General features: G+C 41.0%; 1 protein-coding gene across 4 annotated transcripts in view; it reads right to left on the bottom strand.

Annotated features, from left to right (window-relative positions):
* The window catches only part of LOC131067798 (probable NAD kinase 1), a 223,324-nt gene that overhangs the window by 52,979 nt on the left and 147,721 nt on the right, over window positions 1-22,624 (bottom strand). For all 4 annotated transcript variants that reach the window (XM_058002958.2, XM_058002956.2, XM_058002955.2 and 1 more), the window contains one exon: window positions 12,080-12,186. In XM_058002958.2, the coding sequence (XP_057858941.2) occupies window positions 12,080-12,186 (107 nt within the window). The remainder of the gene's footprint in view (window positions 1-12,079; window positions 12,187-22,624) is intronic.

Here is a 22,624-nt window from a genome sequence, read left to right as displayed (position 1 = left end):
TGGAGGCAATTCCCTGAATCTGTGAGCTGATCTGGGACCCGACGGTATTCAAAGAGTCGCATTTGCTGCACACAGTCTAGAATATTCCCGCCTCCTGACCTCGTAGTCATCAGAGCAATTCTTCCCAATAGTCTTCAACTGATTCGTTTGCTCTGTACCGCCTACCATAGGCTCTCTTCGCCAGATTATTATGATCGAAATATTTTCTTGGAAAATGGTCCTGTAGGCCATAAGAGGCCAGCTCTGCAAGGGATTCCTCTACTAGGGTAGGGGTCTTCAAGTGGACATCATGGTTGCCTATGATCATGGGGAATGTGAATCCAGCCTGCTTACTTTCTCTAAGTAAGATGTCGGCCGGACGTGACTGCCTTGCGACCTCCATAAGAATTATTTTGTTGGTTGGGTACTGTGGAAGTCGGAGAGGGGCACCATCAAAGCCTACTATTCGGATGTAGGAGAACCTTGGGAACTGAATGAACCAGGCTCCATACCTTTGTACTAGAATAGTAGCTTGCTCTGAGAGCCTTATATGTAATCCTCCCTGCATTAGCCTGACCAGGCGCATTGTGAAGGCGTCATTGACATGCTCATATTGGCCAACTGCATAAGCTAGGCTGCTCTTTTCCCTCTAAGCTATATCTTGGTAATGCAGCTGCGGGTAACAATCATAGACCTTTACCTGATCAGGCCCATTCCCGATTTCACCTTTCATTATCAAACCTGGCAGTGGCTAGTTCTTGGTGAACATATAGACCAAATAAGAGGTCATGGTGAAGTATTTCTTCGTTTCAAGCTCTATCAGCTGGGTGTGAATGTTGTCGCTTATGATTTGGGCCCAGTCGAATTTAGACTTCCCAGCGAAGACTTGCTCTGTGAAATAGAACATCCACTCTTCAAAGTAGTTGGATTTAGGGAGTCCCATATCCCGACTGAGTAATGTGACCATATCCCCATGTTCATTATGGAAATCACTTTTGGGGGTCTTTTTCACAATTCTGGCGCTTGGAGGCCTTTTCTCCTTGTACCACTCTTCATTGATCAGTGCTTTGCATTGGGCCGGATTCATATCATATGCCCCTTGTGCTTCATCTATAGTTGTGGTTGTGGGATTGTTTGGAAAGGGAATGTCAAATGCATCGCCAATGGCCTCAGGAGTGAAGTTGGCGATGGTCATGTTCTCAAGGAGCACCAATCTGGAACTCGGCTGATAATGTCGGGCAGCCTCTACCACTAGCTCATAGTTCTGTACTGCTGGAGGAAATCCTGCCGCTTGGGCGATGCCACTTTCTACCATCTGTCTAGGCTTGCCATATGCATTAGGTGAGAAGACCCAATTCTTGAAGTCTTGAATGTCAATATGGCCAAGGTCGGTATCACTGACATTGTCCCAGACGCTCTGCACTTTTGACTCCCTCAATCTTCCTCTTTGATATTGATACTTCATCCTTTCAACCTTGCCCGAGATATCTGATTTGGATGCTCGCAAGTCTCGGCTGCAGCGGGCGTTTTTGATGATTCTACCGCCGAATTAGGCATTTATCCTGCACAGCCGGATGCGGATTACGAGGCGATACACAAGAAGTAAGGCAGGTTAGATAGAAAATATTCCAGCATGCTAGGATTAATTCGAAATTTAGATTGGACATGGAGCGACATTTCTAGCTAAAAGGGCTTGATCAATTTTAACCACAACATTCATGAAGATTTTTGATTGCGAATTTATACTTGATGCTTTCTGGATTTTGAATTAGTTTTCAATAGAGACCAAGCATGAAAAATTCTCCTAAGTTTGAAAATGCAATTTCTGGCTATACCTTGGAGTGAATTCTAAATTTTGACTGCTTTGAACAACGCTCTACAAGCGAAAGAGATGCAGATTTCGAAAATTTAGGCATTTTAATCAGATTTCGCACATATGCCTGTTTGATTTATAAGCATTTCAGATGATCAAGGAAGACAGAGCGTACTTACCTGACGAAAACGGATGGCGAGAATTTGCCTAACTTTGCTGCGTGAAGACGAATAGGCGTTTCTACAAAGTTTCAAATTCCAACGGTTATCTCCTTGATTTAAATTTTTTGTGGTTGTTGGACGAAAGAGAATTTATCATTTTAAATGGTTTTTTTACCCTGGGTAATTGGCAATCTGAATTTGAATGATTTGGGATAGTTTATGCAGCGTTTTACCTTGAATTACCTTAGATCGCGCGAAATTAGCTTTCTTTACCTTTCAAAATCGGACGTGGTCTCCTTTACACGAAATGCAGCAGCGTAGGGGGGGTTTATCAATTTTGAATTTCTATATCTGGGCCTGTGCGCAGCGATTTCGGAGAAGTAGAGGACTTTAGAATTTCAAACGCTTTTACCTTTCAACTTCGGACCTTTTGGCGAATGTGGAGGCCCTTCGAAATTTAAACTTTGCTTTTGCCCAGCCAGCGTGAACTTCGGAGCATATGGATGTTATCGGGAAAAAGTGTATAGTTAGTAATGTTAATTATCAATAGTTAGTTAGCCGACGGGTAGGTAGTTGGAGTCGCGATGGTTGTGTCGCACCCCTTCGGCAGTCATATATTGTATCACCTCCGGGTATTGGAGGACATGTAATATTGACGACAGATATAATATGAACATCCTTTGACATTAATGGCAAGACTATTCTGGTACTTCTTTTGTATTTGCATTGTGCATTACTGTTCGATTTCTGTATTCTTCCTGTTTACCCAGTGAGGTAAATAGTTCCCGCCACCGCATCGTCGAGTGCACCACAGGTAGGGGTTCCCGCCACCGCTTCGAAGAGTACACACTTTGCTGGTGGTGCTCTCCTCTGGTTCTTCCGGTAGTCCAAATTGAGCTTTAACTTGACTGATTGCTTCTATGCATAGCGAGCAGGTGAACTCTGAATGTGGGGTGCGGTGAATTCTGCACCACCAAGGTGACAACACGTTCTCCAAGCATAACTCCTCTTCAAGACCAAACTGATTCTCAATCAAATTCTTGAACCTTGTAAATTCTTCGATGCTGGACGGAGCACTGGGGATATCCGGCTGTAAAGTTGCCTCTGGTTTGGGGACATCCCAAAAGAATATCTGCCCCTGTAATGCGAGCTCGACCCTTGACAAAAATGTCAAGCAATTCAGTTCATCGTGCCCTGTGGTGTCATGAATTCTACAGTGAGCCGCAGATGCAAATTCGGACAGCCGCCTGGGATATAGCTGCAGACTCAGCTCTTGCTGGATTTGAAAAATTTCGGACTGCAAACAGCCTTCATGAAGCGACTGACTCAACATACTGACTCAGAAATATTTTTGGTGTTTTCTGGTTTTCTGATTTTTTGCTTTTTTGGGTTTAACAGGGATCTTGCATATCCCGAATATAGCATTTAAAAGGTCGATTAGACTCAACTTGCTGCAAGGAACTGTTAAGGCGCCCTCCCCAATTTTGTTGCGTGCGGAGGGTAAAAAAAAAGCTGCAGGGCTACTCTTTACAAATGCAGGCTGATATGATCATGATTTAGCTGTTTAGACATTCATCATGCCCTCCTTCTAGCGCCAATTCTGTTGCGTGCGCGAAGGAGGGACAAAAGTCTTGGATAACTCTTTACGGATATGATTATCTTGATTTTGGCAGTTCAAACAATCATGCATTTACTGCGGTCGGCCCTCCCTCTAGCGCCAATTCTGTTGACGTGTCTGAAATCGCATTGCTGCAAACTCCATACGGCCAACGCAGAATAGAATAGCCGACTGATTATCCTACTCTCTCTTGAGATAAGGAAGTCTCTAATGCTGTTTTCTAAGTTTGATCAAAGGAGACTACCTCAAGGTTTCTTTTGTCAGGTCTTGACTGCGGGATCTCTCAGTGGCTTGATGTGTTTATGCTAGAAACACAAGGGGACTTACGTTTGATTGGCAATTCCATGTACAAATTCCCGGGGACGTTTTACGGTTTTCTTTCAGGTGACGTTGGTTAATTCGAAGCTGATTTAGCAGGACTGCAGATTTCTAAAAAAGGGGGATAAAATTGGGAGGAAAGAAAGGAAGGATAGGGAGAGAGAGAACTGTAAATTCTAACTAGGACAGCAGATTCAATCAAGCAGACAGACACCTCCGGGAAACTAAATTAAGCATCATCAGTCATTCAGACACAATGTTTGCATAAACTTAGTGCAATCTTCAAAGGAGAAACCAGATTTTCATATTACCAAATACGATATTAGAACTTCTACATTCATGATATGTATATATTTGATAATCGAACTGAATCATAAAATAGCCCAGATTAACCATGCGGAAAGGAAAAAAGCAATCAGCTATCCTCTAATGGTATGGACTGTGGAGGTTCTATCAGATGCTTGGTAAAAACTGCTGTGCAAAATGAATAGACATAATCAAAAGCTTTCTAAATTAAATGAAGAAGGAGACCATGCAATCACAGGGAAATTTTAAAGTAATTTTAATCCATTGTATTAATTCCTGCAAAATTCCTTCAGAGCTTTCGCAGCAATCCAAGAACTTCTCTTTTAATGAGGGAAAACCAGTCCCCTTAAATAGGTTTCCAAAAATGGATGAATGGCCAAGATCTAATCTAGACAAGTGGCCCAGATTCATCCTTACAAAAAGAGGGACCCACACCCATAAATGGGGGGTAAATATCAACAACCACCCCAAAGGGAGCAATAACTACCAAAAAAGGATAATTACAACAATTGGAATAATCCAAAAAAGGGGGGACAAAAAACTTTACAATATGCTGACCAAAAGTCAACTGTCACCTTTTTGGGACAAAAGTGCACTTTTTAAGACTTGGAGGGAAAAAGGCATTTTTGAGAAACTACTTTCTCTATTTTGGTTTCACATTCTTTCTGCAGAAACTGGTCTTCGCCATGCAGGTATTCTCGCCATAAATCATGACCTGCCGCTCGTTCCCTACGAACATATTCCTGAAACTTGATACATAATTGGAAGAGGAGACTAAAAGGTGGCATCGGAGGGTGGCGAATTTTGTACTGCATGCCCTCAAGATACTGGTCCACGTGCCTTAAACCGTCCTTCCAGCTGGAGCGATTACGCTCGAAGCACAATATGTCTGAATGGAACTGACCAGCAAAACTCAAGTCTTCAATGGAATAAGAAACCTTATCTGCTCCCAACCTTTCCTCCCAATCCGGCCGGATTACACTGTCGGATAGGTCATTTATCCATCCCAAAACCATTGATCAGAGGATGGTCTTGCCTAGTTCTTGCATGTTCCCCAGAATTGCCTCACATGCGTCATTTTCTTTATCAATAATTTCCTGGGCGTCGTTCTTCATGGTGACGGTCCAGTACCATTCCTTGAGAACACTGATGCCATGGGGATCTAGGATGTCAGGCAGTGTGGGAATCTGTGTATGTGTCCAGAAAAGAGCTCTTATGAGGGGAAGGGTAGAGGCCGCTACTTCATGCATGTGAAGGGATTCTCTCTTTACCTCCAACAGCCTGACTAGAGTGAGCTCTCGATGGAGAGCCATTTCCTTTACTTCTCTGAGGATCTGTTCTCCCTTTTTCTTGATGTCCTGCACCCATTCCTTGACGGCCTTTGCGGTATCCCGAATTCCTTCAAATTCAGTTGTGGTCCTTTGCGCCAATGCTATTGGGGGAATATGGGATTCAGAGGGGTTGTGTAATGGCCGTAGGAGCTTATCAATGTATCCCTCGGCTTGTTCAGCACGAGCCCGATACATATCCTTTTCGGCAGTGATTTCCTCGAGCTGTTTGAGTATGTTCTGCACCGAGTCCTTAAATTCCTCCTTTTCCTGCTCTTTTGTAGCTCGTCCGATGGGGACAGTCGTAATGCTATAATCTGCCAGTGTTATTTGATCTGCTGGCTTGTCCACGTGCGGGGTGGCAATATGAAGAGTGCGGTTCCTTTGCTCATCCCTGGTTATCTTAGAGTATGTTCTTGGTTTCTTCTTCCCTTTAGCTTTTACTTGATCCATTCGTGAGAAGATGTCCTCTAGATCGATGGGTGCCTTGGTGGCGGCCCTGCGCTGAGCTCTGGCGATCAGCCACTCTTGAGGCACCGTCTGGGTTGAGGATAGGGTTAAGTTAGCACCTTGTTCTCCCATGCTCTCAACCGGCTGATCACAAATTAGCAGCCGTCCCGCCATCGGAGGGGTGAAAGAAGGAGGAAGCTCCTTGTTTGCATCTGAGTTCTCCCCTATTTCACTGAACAATTGTCTGACATCCTCCTGTGATGGTGGCTCCTTGGTTCCCTCGAGCTCATGGATCTCGTCTGTTCTTTGTTCCCCTTCGACCGTCGAGTTGTCCTTGGCCGCATGGAGGAGTAGCAATTCGTGACGGCTCTGCTGGGTAGGTTCATGCACTTCGATCCCCTGGGTGGATGGGATTTCTCCTTCCTTTATTTGGTCACCTGGCTTGGTCGAATTGGGGCCCTTTTGCTCGGTGTCCGGCATATCTGGAGCAGGGGGATCATTGGCTTGGAATGCCTCTATGTCGCTCTGGGAAGGCGGAGCAGGTATGCAATCCAAATCTATGGCGTCGTCGGACGAACTGGGGTCCTTTGAAGATGAAGTGGTCTCTGGCCTCCTTATGGGAATCTTCTCCCTTCTTGTTCTTTTGGACGTCGGAGTCCCTCTGCTAGCCTTAGCTTTCTTTCTTTTCTCTGGTTTCTCAGCTGATGTCCTTTCGTCTTCGGAAGACTGAGAGTCGAAACTGCCCATCAGATGGTAAGTAAACTGGACCCCCTCATGGACTAGCCTCTCGATCTGGTGATGTAACCATTGATCTGTGTATCTTGCCGGGGCTGCCATAACTGCTTCGAAATCCGTGATTGGGTCTTGAGACCAATCAATGCCTGACAAGAGGTGCCTTACTGCCTCGAATTCTCAGACTTGGAGGCAGTTCCCCAAGTCTGTGAGCTGATCCAGGACCTGACGGTACTCAAAGAGTCGCATTTGCTGCACACTCAATCTAGAATATTCCCGTCGCCTGACTTCGTAGTCATCGGAGCAATTTTTCCAATAATCTTCAATTGACTCCTTTGCTCTGTAGCGCCTACCGTAAGCTCTCTTCGCCAAATTGTCATGATCAAAACATTTCCTTGGGAAATGTTCCTGTAGGCCATAAGAGGCTAGCTCTACAAGGGACTCCTCTGCTAGGGTGGGGGTTCTTAATTGGACATCATGGCTGCCTATGATCATTGGAAATGCGAATCCAGCCTGCTTGCTCTCTCGTAGTAATATGCCGGCAGGGCGTGATTGTCTTGCCACCTCCATGAGGACTACTTTATCGGTTGGGTACCGCGGAAGTCAAAGGGGAGCACCATCGAAGCCAGCTATTCGGATGTAGGAGAACCTTGGGAACTGAATGAACCAGGCCCCATACCTCTGCACTAAAGTGGTAGCTTGCTCCGAGAGCCTTATGTGTAACCCTCCCTGCATTAGCCTGACTAGGCGCATTGTGAAGGCGTCGTTGACGCGTTCGTACTGACCAACCGCGTAAGCCGGGCTGCTCTTTTCCCTTTGAGCTATATCCTGGTAATGTAGCTGCGGGTAGCAATCATAAACCTTCACCTGACCAGGCCCATTCCCGATCTCACCTTTCATTATTAACCCTGGCAGTGGCTGGTTTTTTGCGAACATATAGACCAAATAGGAGGTCATGGTGAAATACTTCTTTGTCTCGAGTTCAATTAGCTGAGCGTGGATGTTATCACTTATGATCTGGGCCCAGTCAAACTTAGACTTTCCGGCAAAGACCTGCTCTGTAAAATAGAACATCCACTCTTCAAAGTAGCTGGACTTAGGAAGTCCCATGACTCGGCTAAGTAAGGTGACCATGTCCCCATGTTCATTATGAAAGTCACTCCTGGGGGTCTTTTTCACAATCCTGGTGTTCGGAGGCCTTTTCTCCTTGAACCATTCTTCGTTAATCAATGCCCTACATCGGGCCGGGTTCATATCATATGCCCCTTGCGCCTCGTCCATTGTTGTAGCTATGGGATTATTTGGAAAGGGGATATCAAATGCATCACCGATAGCCTCAGGGGAGAAGTCGGCGATAGTCATATCTTCCAGAAGCACTAATCTGGACTTTGGTTCGTAATGCCGAGCAGCCTCCACTACTAATTCATAGTTCTGGATTGCTGGAGGAAAACCTGCTGCTTGGGCGATGCCACTTTCCACCATTTGCCTAGGCCTGCCATATGCGTTGGGTGAGAAGATCCGATCCCTGAAGTCCTGAATATCAATGTGGCCAAGGTCGGTGTCACCAATGTTGTCCCAGATGCTCTGGACCTTTGACTCTCTTAATCCTCCCCTCTGATATTGATACTTCATTCTTTCAACTTTCCGCGGGATGTCTGATTTGGATGCTCGTGAGGTTTCGGCTGCAGCGGGTGTTTTTGATGATTCTGCCGCCGATTTAGGCATTTATCCTGCACAGCCAGACACGGATTACAAGGTGATACAAGAACAATATTGCGGGTTAGATAATAACAGAAGTGTTTCACAGACCGGGATTAGTTTAAATATCATTTTGGCTAACAACTTGATTAACTTTAGCAGCATCATATTCCTGAAGATTTATGACTATGCATTATCACTTTCGAATTTTTGGATTAATTTTCAACAGAGGCAAAACATGAGAAGTTTGAATTTGAAAAGAGATGCAGTTTCTGGCTAAACTTCGGGAATGAATCCTAAATTTCGGATGTTCGAATAACGCTTTATAAAAAGGAGATGCAGACTCCAAGCATTTCAAATTTGGCGCATTTGCCTATTTGATTTACACATTTTAAATGACCATACGCGTTAAAGCTTACTTACCTGATGGGAGCGAATGACGAGAGATTGCCCGACCTCGTTGCGCGAAGCGAACGGACGATCCTGCAAAATTTGAATCCCAACGGTTATCCTTCCTATTTAAATTTTCGTGGTTTGGAGGATGAAAGAGGATTTATCAATTTCACATGGTTCTATCTCTAGCAATCTGAATTTTAAATGGTTGACGGGAGGGTAATGCGGCGTCTTACCTCCTTGTTTTTCGGATTTGAGAGCTCTTTCAAATTTTGAATCGCATTCTTTCTAACTTTGGATTTTGACAAAATTGGAGGCTTCGGATTTAACCTGGCTTTACTCAGTCTTCACGAAATTCGGAGCTTGGACGCTATTTGCAACCATGGAGATCTCAACCTACTCGTTCAGTTTCTAAAGAAAAAACTTTCGCACTTCCCCTTCGCGGCTTCGCGTTAAAAGCCTCGGCTATCCGTTAAAAGGGTGCAGTTTGCGTTAAAGCTGGCTTCGCAGTTTAAAGCTTTGCGGACTTCGGACCTGGGGTAAAGGGTGTGGTTGGCGCTTAACGAACTTCGGACCTCAAGCCCGAAATAAGCCCCTTGCGCCTTGCAGACTTCGGACTTCCGTTGGAAATAAGCTCCGCGCTTAACGAACTTCGGACCTCCGCGTTTTCCTTCGTGTTTCTCTTCTTTGCTCTCTGCGTTAAAACTTTGCTCTCTGCGTTTTTCCTTGCTCTGGCCTCCGCGTTTTTCTCTTTGCTCTGGCATCTGCGTTTTTCTCTTTGCTCTAGCCTCCGCGTTTTAAAACTTCGGAGCTAAGCGCCGAAAGTGATTGCCTTCGTTTATGTTTTAACTTGCCTTCGTTTTTGTTTTAACTTGCCAAAGTTTATGTTTTAACTTGCCAAAGTTCGGACCTGGGGTCCGAAAAGGAATTGCATTAGGTTTTTTAAACTCGACTTTGGACAGGTTCGGACCTAAAGTCCGAAAAGGATCGTATAATGTTTTAAACTTTGAACTCGCAAAAGTTCGGACCTGGGGTCCGAAAATGTGATCGCATTATGTTATGTTTTAACTTGAATTTCGAAATTTCGGACCTGGGGTCCGAAAGTGATTGCCTTCGGTTTAAACTTTGCCTTCGTGTTTTAAAGTTTTACTTTCGTAAAAGTTCGGACCTGGGGTCCGAAAAGTGTCAGCCTTATGTTTAAACTTTTACTTTCGTAAAAGTTCGGACCTGGGGTCCGAAAAGTGTTTGCATTATGTTTAAACTTTCACTTTCGTGGAAGTTCGGACCTGGGGTCCGAAAAGTGTTTGCATTATGTTTAAACTTTCACTTTCGTGAAAGTTCGGACCTGGGGTCTGAAAAGTGTTTACATTATGTTTAAACTTTCACTTTCGTGTTTTAAACTTTTGGTACATCTTTTATCTCCGCGTTTTTAAAAGTTCGGAGCTTAACGCATTAAAAAGACACCGCAACCTCGGACCTGGGCGCCTTTTCGGGCTTTCGGACCCTATGCATCCTTTTCAGAACATTCCGCCTTCATAAAAAATTTCGAACCTGAGGTCCGAAATCGTTCTCCTATACTTGGTGATCTTGGGGGAGGGGAAATCTGCTCCTAGAGAATTTTGTAAACTTACACAGAATGTCGGACCTCCCACCAACTTCGCCAGACTCATAAATTTGGACTTGGGAGGCATCAAAATACCCAGGCGCTGGGCCGAGCAATTTGATCCTTTAGGAGGCGAAAATCATCTTTTGCCCGTTCCTCGCAAGGGTCGGGTAGCAAACTTTATGCAATTGGCCTTATAGCTCTGGGTTGGCGGGGTCCGTTGGTTCTTACCATCTTACGCCTATCCAAGGCAATCTTTTAAAGTTTTGGAACAAAGCTTTCGGCATTCACGCGCGAAAGCCGGATCAGCTAGGGGGACTCACTGGTTCATTACTCCAACGTCAATCAGCTTACGGACTGGTCACGAACTCGCTCGAAGAGACACGAGAAACTCTACTTGGATCCTCGGGATAACGATCAAAAAACTCAAAACAGGAAAGGGGGACCCTGTCGACGACAGGGAGCGTGTGCAACGCACAACAGATCCTCCTCTTGATGTAGGAAAATCACCATGAATTGACTTTTGATCTAAGATGTATATTTTTCCTTTGTTCCAAAAGTTGCTATGATATATATTGATTCTCCAAAAACTCAAAAATGCATTGCAGATAGTGGCATATGATTCAACAGTTAAACTAAGTATGCTGGAAGTTTTACGCAGCATTCCTATCACATCCAATTTCCTCTTCAAACTGCTCATGAAACGTTGAGAATTCCTTCAAATGATTTTTGAGTTTATTGCCCTATTCATCACCGTTCCAAAACATTTTGAATTTTGAAATTTCATTAACAAACAAGAAATATATTGCATTTTTACTGAGGCTGTGTTGTACTGATGTAAAAAAAGCAATTTTAAAATCAAAACCATATACCATTTCTCTTACCAACTTGCCTATGCATCAGTTTGGTTCAAAATAATATTCTTCATTCTTCCATTGGCATTCAATCTTCCTTAAAGGAGGCTCGATGGATTTTCGCAGGCATGAAGATGATTATTGCTCTGACCATGTAAGGAAATTTGAACAGAGACAAATAAAAGCTGTGATAATTAAAAACAAGATAATACGTGCTTCATATTTTCAATCAAATACATGACATATTTATATGATTCCCATGTCCTATTTTAGAGGGAAATCCCCAAACAACTTCTTTAATGCAACTCAATACATTTGTACCACTAGTATATTAGCCTATTTAACAAACTATAACAAACATAATTATTTTATGCATCTTATGATACAATATTCCTAACACCAGAAACACTAGAGTCTGGCCAATGCTTGTATAACAAGATGGTGTAAAAATGGGAACATTATAGGCGATTAGTGATTCCATCAATACTTCTCCTTGCTTCAAATGAGGAAACCGAAAGATAACGATAATAGGTAGTTTGCAAATTTTCACCTTCCCATTAACATACCATAAAAATTTAAGTTAATGTGCCATACTTAAGATGTGAAAGAAATCATTTTTATGAATAGTAAATTATTGGCCCATATGCCAAACTTTGAAGATAATATCCCAAATGGCACAGAATGAGAAGAAACATATCAACAAAAGAAGGAAAAAATAATTACTATCTCATAAGAAAAAATTAGAAGACAAAATCCCATTTGGAATCATAGATAAGGAAAAATCTTAACAAAGAAAGGAATAAATATAATTCAGAAGTTTACTCACCTTTTTCCCAGGATTGTACAAAATGAAAATCCATACTTTCTGCAAGAAGATCCTTCTTGACTCTTGGCTCTACAAAAATGGTTACCATTTTTTCATCTGCAAGCCACCTAAAATTTCAAAAAAGAAAGTCATTTCACATTTAAATTATTTTTTTAATCTACAAGATCTAGAAGCCACCTATAATTTAAAAAAAGAAGGCATTTTTACATTTAAATTATTCCTTTAAACTACAAGCCACCTAAAATTTCAAACAAGAAATTAGTTTTTACATTTAACTATAATGCAGTTTATGAGTTTGAAAGATCAAATTCAATTCAAAAAGACAGGATATCCATTAATTGAAATAAAAAAATAGATACACAATAAAAATAAAACTATGCTGCATTATGTAGAAGAAAAACAAAATAATCAAGCAGTAGACAAGTCTTGTGTGTTGTTGATAACAAAAGGACGTCGTTTAAATAAAAAAATAATCCTACACATAGGAATTCATATGTCCAGGTTGAAATGCAAAATAATTATACTCTGTACAGATTGCATAAGAATATAGTGAATAAGCCTTCACCGTAATATTGCATATATGTGAGGTAGATTTGAGGGTTGAAAAGGCATACACATTAAATTTCAGTATTATGAAAAATCAACTAATCCTCAAAGAAATGTAAATACAATTTATCCATAAACGCTAAAACAGATGAGTTGTAGGTGAAAATAAATAGGTTGCACGCGTAAATGAAGCTACAAAACGCCAAATGAAAACATTTAGCAGAGAAAAAACGAATATAAGATTTCTATTGCTCAATGGAAAAGATGAAAGATCCCAAATGGATCCTTTTGCTGTTGCTGCTGTAAATTCTTAATTAAACATACTATATTTTTGTAATTTTCCGGTGATCTTATAGAATAGACAGAAGTTGCAGAAAGGGATTGTTTCTTTTTGGGTTTTTATGTTATAAGTAAAGTAATTGATAAATAGCAACAACTGTGAAATAAAACAGTAAACAATGTTCATATGTAAGAACACTTAAGCAATCTGAAAATACTGCAAATCATACCAGGCAAATAACCTAGTTTTGTATTCAGCAAGAATCCATACATTTATTTGGAGTTGTTCTCAATCTAGATTCATGCCAAAAGGAGGAATATTACTAGCAACGAACAAGGAAGACCAAATGAGTTGAATACAACCCTTCAAGCCAACACACAAACAAGGAGTGGTTGCAAAGGAGGCGTGGAAGCTGCTGCAAATCACGTGCCAGCTGAAATAGACCAGCCACCCTGTTGAAACCCCCAATATGCACGCTGAATCTTCAAGCCAAGAAGATGTGTCTTCTACCTCTGACAATCTCTGTGCAATCGTGGATAAATCCACTGTCAACTCCTGCTGAGGGCTACGTCCCAGCAAGCTCAAACCTGGGGTTTGCGTCCCAGACCAAAATCACTCTTCCAGAGCAATTCCCAAATTCGCAAGTTTCAAAATGATCAAAGATGCTATCAATTAGGTTTTCATCTCCTTATAACTCCTTTCCCTTTGCAAGTCGAACCCTAAAGAATAATAAAGCTTGCGCTTTATAATTAAAGTGACACTTTCCCAATTATGGCGTCAAACTATAGAAAAATATCACTTTATTGCGAATAAATAGCTTCAACCATCCAAAAAGACTACAGGAGGCGAGAATCATGTAGCAAAGTTCAAGACCTTTCCAACGAGCTATAACACATAGGCATATCAAACCAAATGAAGCCAAAAACCCCTTATTACTCCGAAATGGCTATATACATAGCCTTATTTTAATTTATTTAATCGCGAACTTAGGAAATATTTAAATATATTAAAATATTTCCATAGATCCAATAATAGCCCAAAATAACCAACCAAACATGAATCTGACTTTGTCACCTGTCTATGACTGATGCCGGACAAGATGGGCCAACTGGCAGTCCCATCCCTAAAATCTAGGGACGCTCCTATAAACTAGGAAACACACCCAATCTTGCTGAAACTGAAACCATGGTATAGTCCCGTGGAACCTCAAATATGGAAACTGCCACAACCTCCTAAGAAGTAGGGAATTGCCCTAAAAAGTAGGAACCTCTCTCCAAACACCTATAACTGCTCAAAAGGATCCTTCTCTACTCCTTGCTCACCCAAGTGGTCATTCAGTCAACTGTAAGTTCTCCCTAAAAAATAGGAGACCTCCCTAAAATGTAGGAACTGTCGTCTGAAGGTCCAAAACGGCTGACAGAGCCGCTGCAAAGCTCCATGACCCTCAGAATGAGTCCCCTAACCATGTCATTGACCTACGGGAACTCGAATGGTAGGTCAACCCTTGCTCATCTCATGTCACCTAGAAAAGGGGACATTACAATCTTCCCTTCCCGAAGATTTCTTGCTCTCAAGCAATCTGCACCTGCACGCTGAAAACCAATTCACTGGATCCCATATCAATCTGATAAACATTGCTTCACCCAATTGCTACGCTACTTTGATATAAACATTTGTATACCCAAAGTGAAACAACTGATCATGGATTCACTGAAGAAATACACCACATGTCAATACCAAGATCCAAAATCTTTGCACTGTCATATCCATCCATCATGTCAATACTCATTATATTGCTGCTGTCAACCTGAACATCATCTAGCCAGCTAAGAACTTCACTCCAATTGAAGCCACAAGTACTACCAACCATCAATGCTGATATGAATCCATCAATGAGCCAATTTTCAACAAATAAAGTGTGTTGAATACTTTTCCAAGACCTCCAAACAATTGTTGTAACTTTACCTATATTTCGACAAATTAAAGTGCCTTCATTAAAGGTTACTAAGTAAATGTTTTGTTGAGCCTTGTAACAAATGAAGTCCCTTACATGTTGATCTTCATAGCCGACTGTCAAATCTAAGAAAACTGAGTCACCAATCAATAAGTACAACATTGCCTTATCATATGAAAGATGTGACAAAATCAAAGGTGCATTGAGAACACATTCTATGCCAATCAAGGATAACTCATTAGTGGCTGGTCCACTATTCGCCTCATTATCAATTCCATCACCACCATGTAAAAAATAACCAATATCAATTGAAAAATCATAATTAGATAGCTCTTGTTCCTCCTTACCAATATGGTGATGAGTATCATGAATGTGCTGAAGTTGAAGCTTGGCCTGATGAGCTATCAACTTGGCTTGCGTGGCTCTTGCCAACCATCCTTCATTCATCCTCTGAGATTTCTCTATATCAGCTGTCCCAAAATGCACAAAATCTGACTTATGATGGATTGTATTATTCACATTATCATAACCCATGATTGCACCATGTGTACCTTCAAGTCTAGAATGCAAATCATTATTCTCTTCTTGACCAAAGGCTGCCATATCTTGAGGAAGAGAAGTTATATCACTTTTGTTATGAACCTCGTGGGGTGGCTCGAATGACATGCTAGAGGCTGCTGATTTGCCAAGTTCAACATACACCTCCTCTATCAAGATAGACTCACACACATCCGTCAAACTGTCCTGGGAACCATCACCATTAGGCACATTTTGTGTTTTGTTCCCATCTTCTAAGGTCTGATTTGAAAAATCAGACTCAATATGACATGTATCTTCAATATCAAAAGCATCAGTAACACCCAAACAATGAGTGTTTGCATGAGATGACCCCTCACAACCATCATCCTCATGCACCAAAGCATCGAAATCTTGATTATGCTCAGTAACAAGACTGCTGTCATAAAAGTCAGGGCTTCTATGGCTTGTTTTCCCCTTGCATCCGTCTTGTTTAACACTCATATATTCCGTGCCAACTGTAGGAATCCCTCCTACATCTTCCTCCTCATGTGCCATGACCTTTGAATCATCATTGTGTTCATATGAAGGACTGCTGTTATAAAAAACAGAATGGTTGCCATGCCTTTATGACATGTTTTCAACATTCATAGGTACCACTTCATCCCTTGTAGCATGTTCATCAAATTCCTCATAGATATTTTTACAAACCTCATTTATGGATGAGTTAATCGGATTTTCTCTTTTTATTTGCAGCTGATATGAATTCATAGCATCTTCAGCCTCATCTGGAATACCCATAAATTGGGTGAAGGTAAGCACATCCTGTAGCTTTTTTGGAAGGGAGCAATACCCATGATAGTTGCTTATGACTGTATCATTGAATGTTTTAACAGGTGGCCTCTTTGTACTTTTAGATGTAGTTGTACCTCTAGTGTGTCTTGAACTCTTTGAAGGTGTTTGATCAAATTCCCTTCCTGCTTGTTTATTTTTACATAACCCTGTCATGATGATTCTTTTTATGTCCAACTCAAAACCAGATCCAATCACACCAAGTGAATGCAATTACCACCCCACAGGCTGGCAGGATTATGCTCTGATACCACTGAAAGAACCCAAATGGATCCTTTTGCTGTTGTTGCTGTAAATTCTTAATTAAACATACTATATTTTGTAATTTTCCGGTGATCTTATAGAATAGACAGAAGTTGCAGAAAGGGATTGTTTCTTTTTGGGTTTTTATGTTATAAGTAAAGTAATTGATAAATAGCAACAACTATGAAATAAAACAGTAAACAATGTTCATATGTAAGAACACTTAAGCAATCTGAAAATACTGTAAATCATACCAGGCAAATAACCTAGTTTTGTATTCAGCAAGAATCCATACATTTATTCGGAGTTGTTCTCAATCTGGATTGATGCTAGATGGAGGAATATTACTTACAACGAACAAGGAAGACCAAATAAGCTGAATACAACCCTTCAAGCCAACATACAAACAAGGCGTGGTTGCAAAGGAGGCATCGAAGCTGCTGCAAATCACGTGCCAGCTGAAATAGACCAGCCGCCCTGTTGAAACCCCCAATATGCACGCTGGATCTTCAGGCCAAGAAGATGTGTCTTCTACCTCTGACAATCTCTGTGCAATCCTGGATAAATCCACTGTCAATTCCTGGTGAGGGCTACGTCCCAGCAAGCTCAGACCTGGGGTTTGTGTCCTAGACCAAAATCACTCTTCCAGAGCAATTCCCAAATTCGCAAGTTTCAAAATGATCAAAGATGCTATCAATTAGGTTTTCATCTCCTTATAACTCCTTTCCCTTTGCAAGTCGAACCCTAAAGAATAATAAAGCTTGCGCTTTATAATTAAAGTGACACTTTACCAATTATGGCATCAAACTATAGAAAAATATCACTTTATTGCGAATAAATAGCTTCAAGCATCCAAAAAGACTCTAGGAGGTGAGAATCATGTAGCAAAGTTCAAGACCTTTCCAATGAGCTATAACATAGGCATATCAAACCAGATGAAGCCAAAAACCCCTTATTACTCCGAAATGGCTATATACATAGACTTATTTTAATTTATTTAATCGCTAACTTAGGAGATATTTAAATATATTAAAATATTTCCATAGATCCAATAATAGCCCAAAATAACCAACCAAACATGAATCTGACTTTGTCACCTGTCTGTGACTGATGCCAGACAAGATGGGCCAACTGGCAGTCCCATCCCTAAAATCTAGGGGCACTCCTAGAAACTAGGAAACACACCCAATCTTCCTAAAACTGAAACCATGGTATGGTCCCGTGGAACCTCAAATATGGAAACTGCCACAACCTCTTAAAAAGTAGGGAATCGCCCTAAAAAGTAGGAACCTCTCTCCAAACACCTATAACTGCTCAAAAGGATCCTGCTCTACTCCTTGGTCCCCCAGGTGGTTATTCAGTCAACTGCCAGTTCTCCCTAAAAAATAGGAGACCTCCCTAAAATGTAGGAACTGTCGTTTGAAGATCCAAAACGGCTGACAGAGCCCCTGCAAAGCTCCATGACCCTCAGAATGAGTCCCCTAACCATGTCATTGAGCTACAGGAACTCGAATGGTAGGTCAACCCCTACTCATCTCATGTCACCTAGAAAAGGGGACATTACATGGAATCCGCCTAGTCCAAACCACTAGCCTCTTGCTGATTGTAAGGGCGCCCTCCGTGGTCAACTAACATTGAATGATCTTAATCTCGAGTCGTTACGCGTCTATTGTTCATGCATTAACTTGAATGGTGATCAGTGTCAGATGGTGTAACGATTTGAACATATTCGAAGCATCCCTTAGAAGATCGCACTGAGCTGGTGTTGAATTGTTCAGTTTGATGGTGAGACCTAGCCCAGTAGGACTCCAACTAGTCATTCATCCATCTTCTCGCATTCTAGGTCTTAGAGTAGACTTTCTGAGCCTTTCACCTTTTGCTATTTCTTTATTATCCCAGTGACTAGATAGGACTTGAGTTCCAGCAAATCAGACGCTCAGGCATTTGAATGTAAGACTACTTGTGATTCCAGCATAATCACATCACACCATAATAGCTTATCCACACATAGAGACCCTACATACCAAAACCTTGGAGTTGCCTCGATTGACCCTTAGGTGAAATCTTCAATATTCGGGGAAACTTTGTTCAAGAGAGGACAAGATACCTTGGTATTTTATTCTGTGTTCGCATGTGCATAAAAAACACATCAACAATACCCCATTGTCTCTCATTTGTAAGAGAGATTTTTGAGAATTGGTGTCTATATGGCTGCAAGTTTGAATACAAATCATTGAAGTGTGGTGGTTTTGTTTGTATTTTGTATGCATTTGTGGTTCTCATGCCTCCAAATTTTAGTTTAGAATGTAGATTAGAATTTGTTTCAAGCATTTTAGATTGAATGAAAGAAGTGTTGAATGCATTTAAATGAGATTCATATAATCCATACAACTAGCTTCTTGCTGATTGTAAGTTAGCCTTGTGTGGTCAACTGGAATTGAATTGAGCTTAACATCAATTATTGCACATCCATTGGTATGCATTGCCTTGATGATATTGATGTTGATGGTGATAATTTGAACATCTATGAATTTACCTTCGATGATTGCACTAAGCATGTGTTGAATTGTTCATTGATGTTGAAACCTTGCCTAGTTTGAATCTCATTAAGTCATTCATTACGTCTTGCATTCTAGGTTTTAGAATAGAAATCCTAAACCCTTAATCCTTTTGCATTTTATTTGAAAATCCTTGTTAAATTAGATCAAGAGCTATAATGCAAAATCCTAAGTCATTGGCAAAACCAATTCCAATCCATGATAAGATTGATAAACCCGAACAATTGTGTAAGTCCCCAAGTGAAAATAGCAATCCACATCGATCATTGAGTTACCCACATGTCAAAAATTGACTGTAGAAACCTTGGAATCGTATTAGTTGATCAAATATTTAGCATCTGAGGTGATTTTGTTCAAGAGAGGGTAAAGTACTTTGGTATTTTATTCTATGTTTGACTATGCCTAAAAAATACTTCAACAGGTACAAGCTTAGTCTAGAACACTCCCTTTGTTGGACCTCGAAATCATCATTGGAGCTGGCCTAGTAATCTTCTATGTTCATCTTATGCATGTAGTGCTAGCGATAGGCCTTTCATCCCAACCCTGTAGGATCAAAGTTCTTCCTACCGGGGCACTCTTGAAAGCCATATGACGCCAACTCCTCTGCCAACTGTTTTGCCTAAGCAAAAGTTTTTCAGATATACATCGCTGTCCCCAATGGCCATTAGAAACGACACTCCGGTGACCTTTTCCCTGAGGATTCTCCCTATTGCATTTCTTGTCTGGCCACCTCCAGGAGTACCGGTTAATCTGTGGGGTTTTTAGGGAGTCTGTATGGCGAGCCTTCAAATCCATAAATTCTCAAGTAAGAGAATTTGGGAAACTGTATGAACCGTGCCCCATATTGCTTCACCAATGCAAATCCTTGTTTGGACAGCCTTTGTTGCATAAGTGATATGAAAATCATTCGCTTAGCCTTAGGAGATTGCACCATTTTTGTGTACTTGTTTCCTCATGGCAAAGCAAACTTGGATTGGTTTCACTTAGTCAGCAATCATTTCTTGCATTGTTAGGTGTTAGCTTAGATTTCATCAACGTTTCATCCTTTTCTCTTTATTTTCTAAGTCAGTTTAGTTTCCACATTCCAGCAAAACGTAAGTCCCTTTGTGATTACCAGCATTATCACAACATATCACTGAGCCTATCCACAATATAAAGTCGATTGTTCGCATTGTAAACCTTGGGGTTGCCTTGTTTGATCATGCAAGTTTACATTCGAGGTTTCCTAGTTGAAGAGAGGATAGAATACTTAAGTATTGTATTTTGTGTTTCAGGTGTCCTAAAAGACACATCAATATGTCATTTAAGTTTCAAGCATCGACATCTTTGTAAAAAAATCTAATCTTTTCACTTCTTATGGCAATCTTCAAGGTCACTATTCTCTTCATCCAAGTTTAAGTCCAAATGCATACATGTTCTTTTGTAATGTCCCCTTTTCTAGGTAACATGAGATGAGCAGGGGTTGACCTACCATTCGAGTTCCCGTAGGTCAATGACATGGTTAGCGGACTCATTCTAAGGGTCATGGAGCTTTGCAGGGGCTCTGTCAGTCGTTTTGGACCTTTAGATGACAGTTCCTACATTTTAGGGAGGTCTCCTATTTTTTACGGAGAACTGGCAGTTGACTGAATAACCAATAAGGGGACCAAGGAGTAGAGCAGGATCCTTTTGAGCAGTTACAGGTGTTTGGAGAGAGGTTCCTACTTTTTAGGGCGATTCCCTACTTTTTAGGAGGTTGTGGCAGTTTCCATATTTGAGGTTCCACGAGACCATACCATGGTTTCAGTTTCAGGAAGATTGGGTGTGTTTCCTAGTTTCTAGGAGCATCCCTAGATTTTAGTGATGGGACTGCCAGTTGGCCCATCTTGTCCGGCATCAGTCACAGACAGGTGACAAAGTCAGATTCATGTTTGGTTGGTTATTTTGGGCTATTATTGGATCTATGGAAATATTTTAATATATTTAAATATTTCCTAAGTTAGAGATTAAATAAATTAAAATAAGGCTATGTATATAGCCATTTTGGAGTAATAAGGGGTTTTTGGCTTCATCTGGTTTGATATACCTATGTGTTATAGCTCGTTGGAAAGGTCTTGAACTTTGCTACATGATTCTCACCTCTCGGAGTCTTTTTGGATGCATGAAGATATTTATTCGCAATAAAGTGATATTTTTCTATAGTTTGACGCCATAGTTGGGAAAGTGTCACTTTAATTATAAAGCGCAAGCTTTATTATTCTTTAGGGTTCGACTTGCAAAGGGAAAGGAGTTATAAGGAGATGAAAACCTAATTGATAGCATCTTTGATTATTTTGAAACTTGCGAATTTGGGAATTGCTCTGGAAGAGTGATTTTGGTTTGGGATGTAAACCCCAGGTCTAAACTTCTTGGGACGTAGCCCTCAGCAGGAGTTGACAGTGGATTTATCCAGGATTGCACAGAGATTGTCAAAGGTAGAACACACATCTTCTTGGCCTGAAGATTCAGCGTGCATATTGGGGGTTTCAACAGGGCGGCTGGTCTATTTCAGCTGGCACGTGATTTGCAGCAACCTCCATGCCTCCTTGGCAACCACGCCTTGTTTGTATGTTGGCTTGAAGGGTTGTATTCAGCTTATTTGGTCTTCCTTGTTCGTTGCCAGTAATATTCCTCCATCTGGCATCAATCCAAATTGAGAACAACTCCAAATAAATGTATGGATTCTTGCTGAATACAAAACTAGGTTATTTGCCTGGTATGATTTGCAGTATTTTCAGATTGCTTAAGTGTTCTTACATATGAACATTGTTTACTGTTTTATTTCACAGTTGTTGCTATTTATCAATTACTTTACTTATAACATCAAAACCCAAAAAGAAACAATCCGTTTCTGCAACTTCTGTTTATTCTATAAGATCACCAGAAAATTACAAAAATATAGTATGTTTAATTAAGAATTTACAGCAGCAACAACAAAAGGATTCATTTGGGATCTTTCAGTGGTATCAAAGCATAATCCTGCCAACCTGTGGGGTGGTAATTGCATTCACTTGGTGTGATTGGATTTGGTTTTCAGTTGGACATAAAAAGAATCATCATGATATGGTTATGTAAAAATAAACAAGCAGGAAGGGAATTTGATCAAACACCTTCAAAGAGTTCAAGACACACTAAAGGTACAACTGCATCTAAAAGTACAAGGAGGCCCCCTGTTAAAACAGCCGAAGCTATTCTGGCTCCAAAACAAAACTTTCGTACAGCGTGTTAGCGAAAGGTTAGTCAATCGCAGCCATTAATTGCAAAATCGACTGTGTAAAACGCACGACTGACCACGTGTTAGTCAATCCGTACTGTCGTTTTGGAGCCAGAATAGACGCGTCCTGTTAAAACATTCAATGATACAGTCATAAACAACTATCATGGGTATTGCTCCCTTCCAAAAAAGCTACAGGATATGCTTACCTTCACCCAATTTATGGGTATTCCAGATGAAGCTGAAGATGCTATGAATTCATATCAGCTGCAAATAAAAAGAGAAGAACTGGTTGACTCATCCATAAATGAGGTTTGTAAAAATCTCTGAGAGGAATTTGATGAACATGCTACAAGGGATGAAG

This window comes from Cryptomeria japonica, chromosome 3 (assembly GCF_030272615.1).
Source record: "Cryptomeria japonica chromosome 3, Sugi_1.0, whole genome shotgun sequence".
Lineage (NCBI taxonomy): Eukaryota > Viridiplantae > Streptophyta > Pinopsida > Cupressales > Cupressaceae > Cryptomeria > Cryptomeria japonica.
The sequence above is the reverse complement of the archived record's forward strand: the minus strand, read 5'-3'. Positions and strand labels throughout refer to the sequence as shown.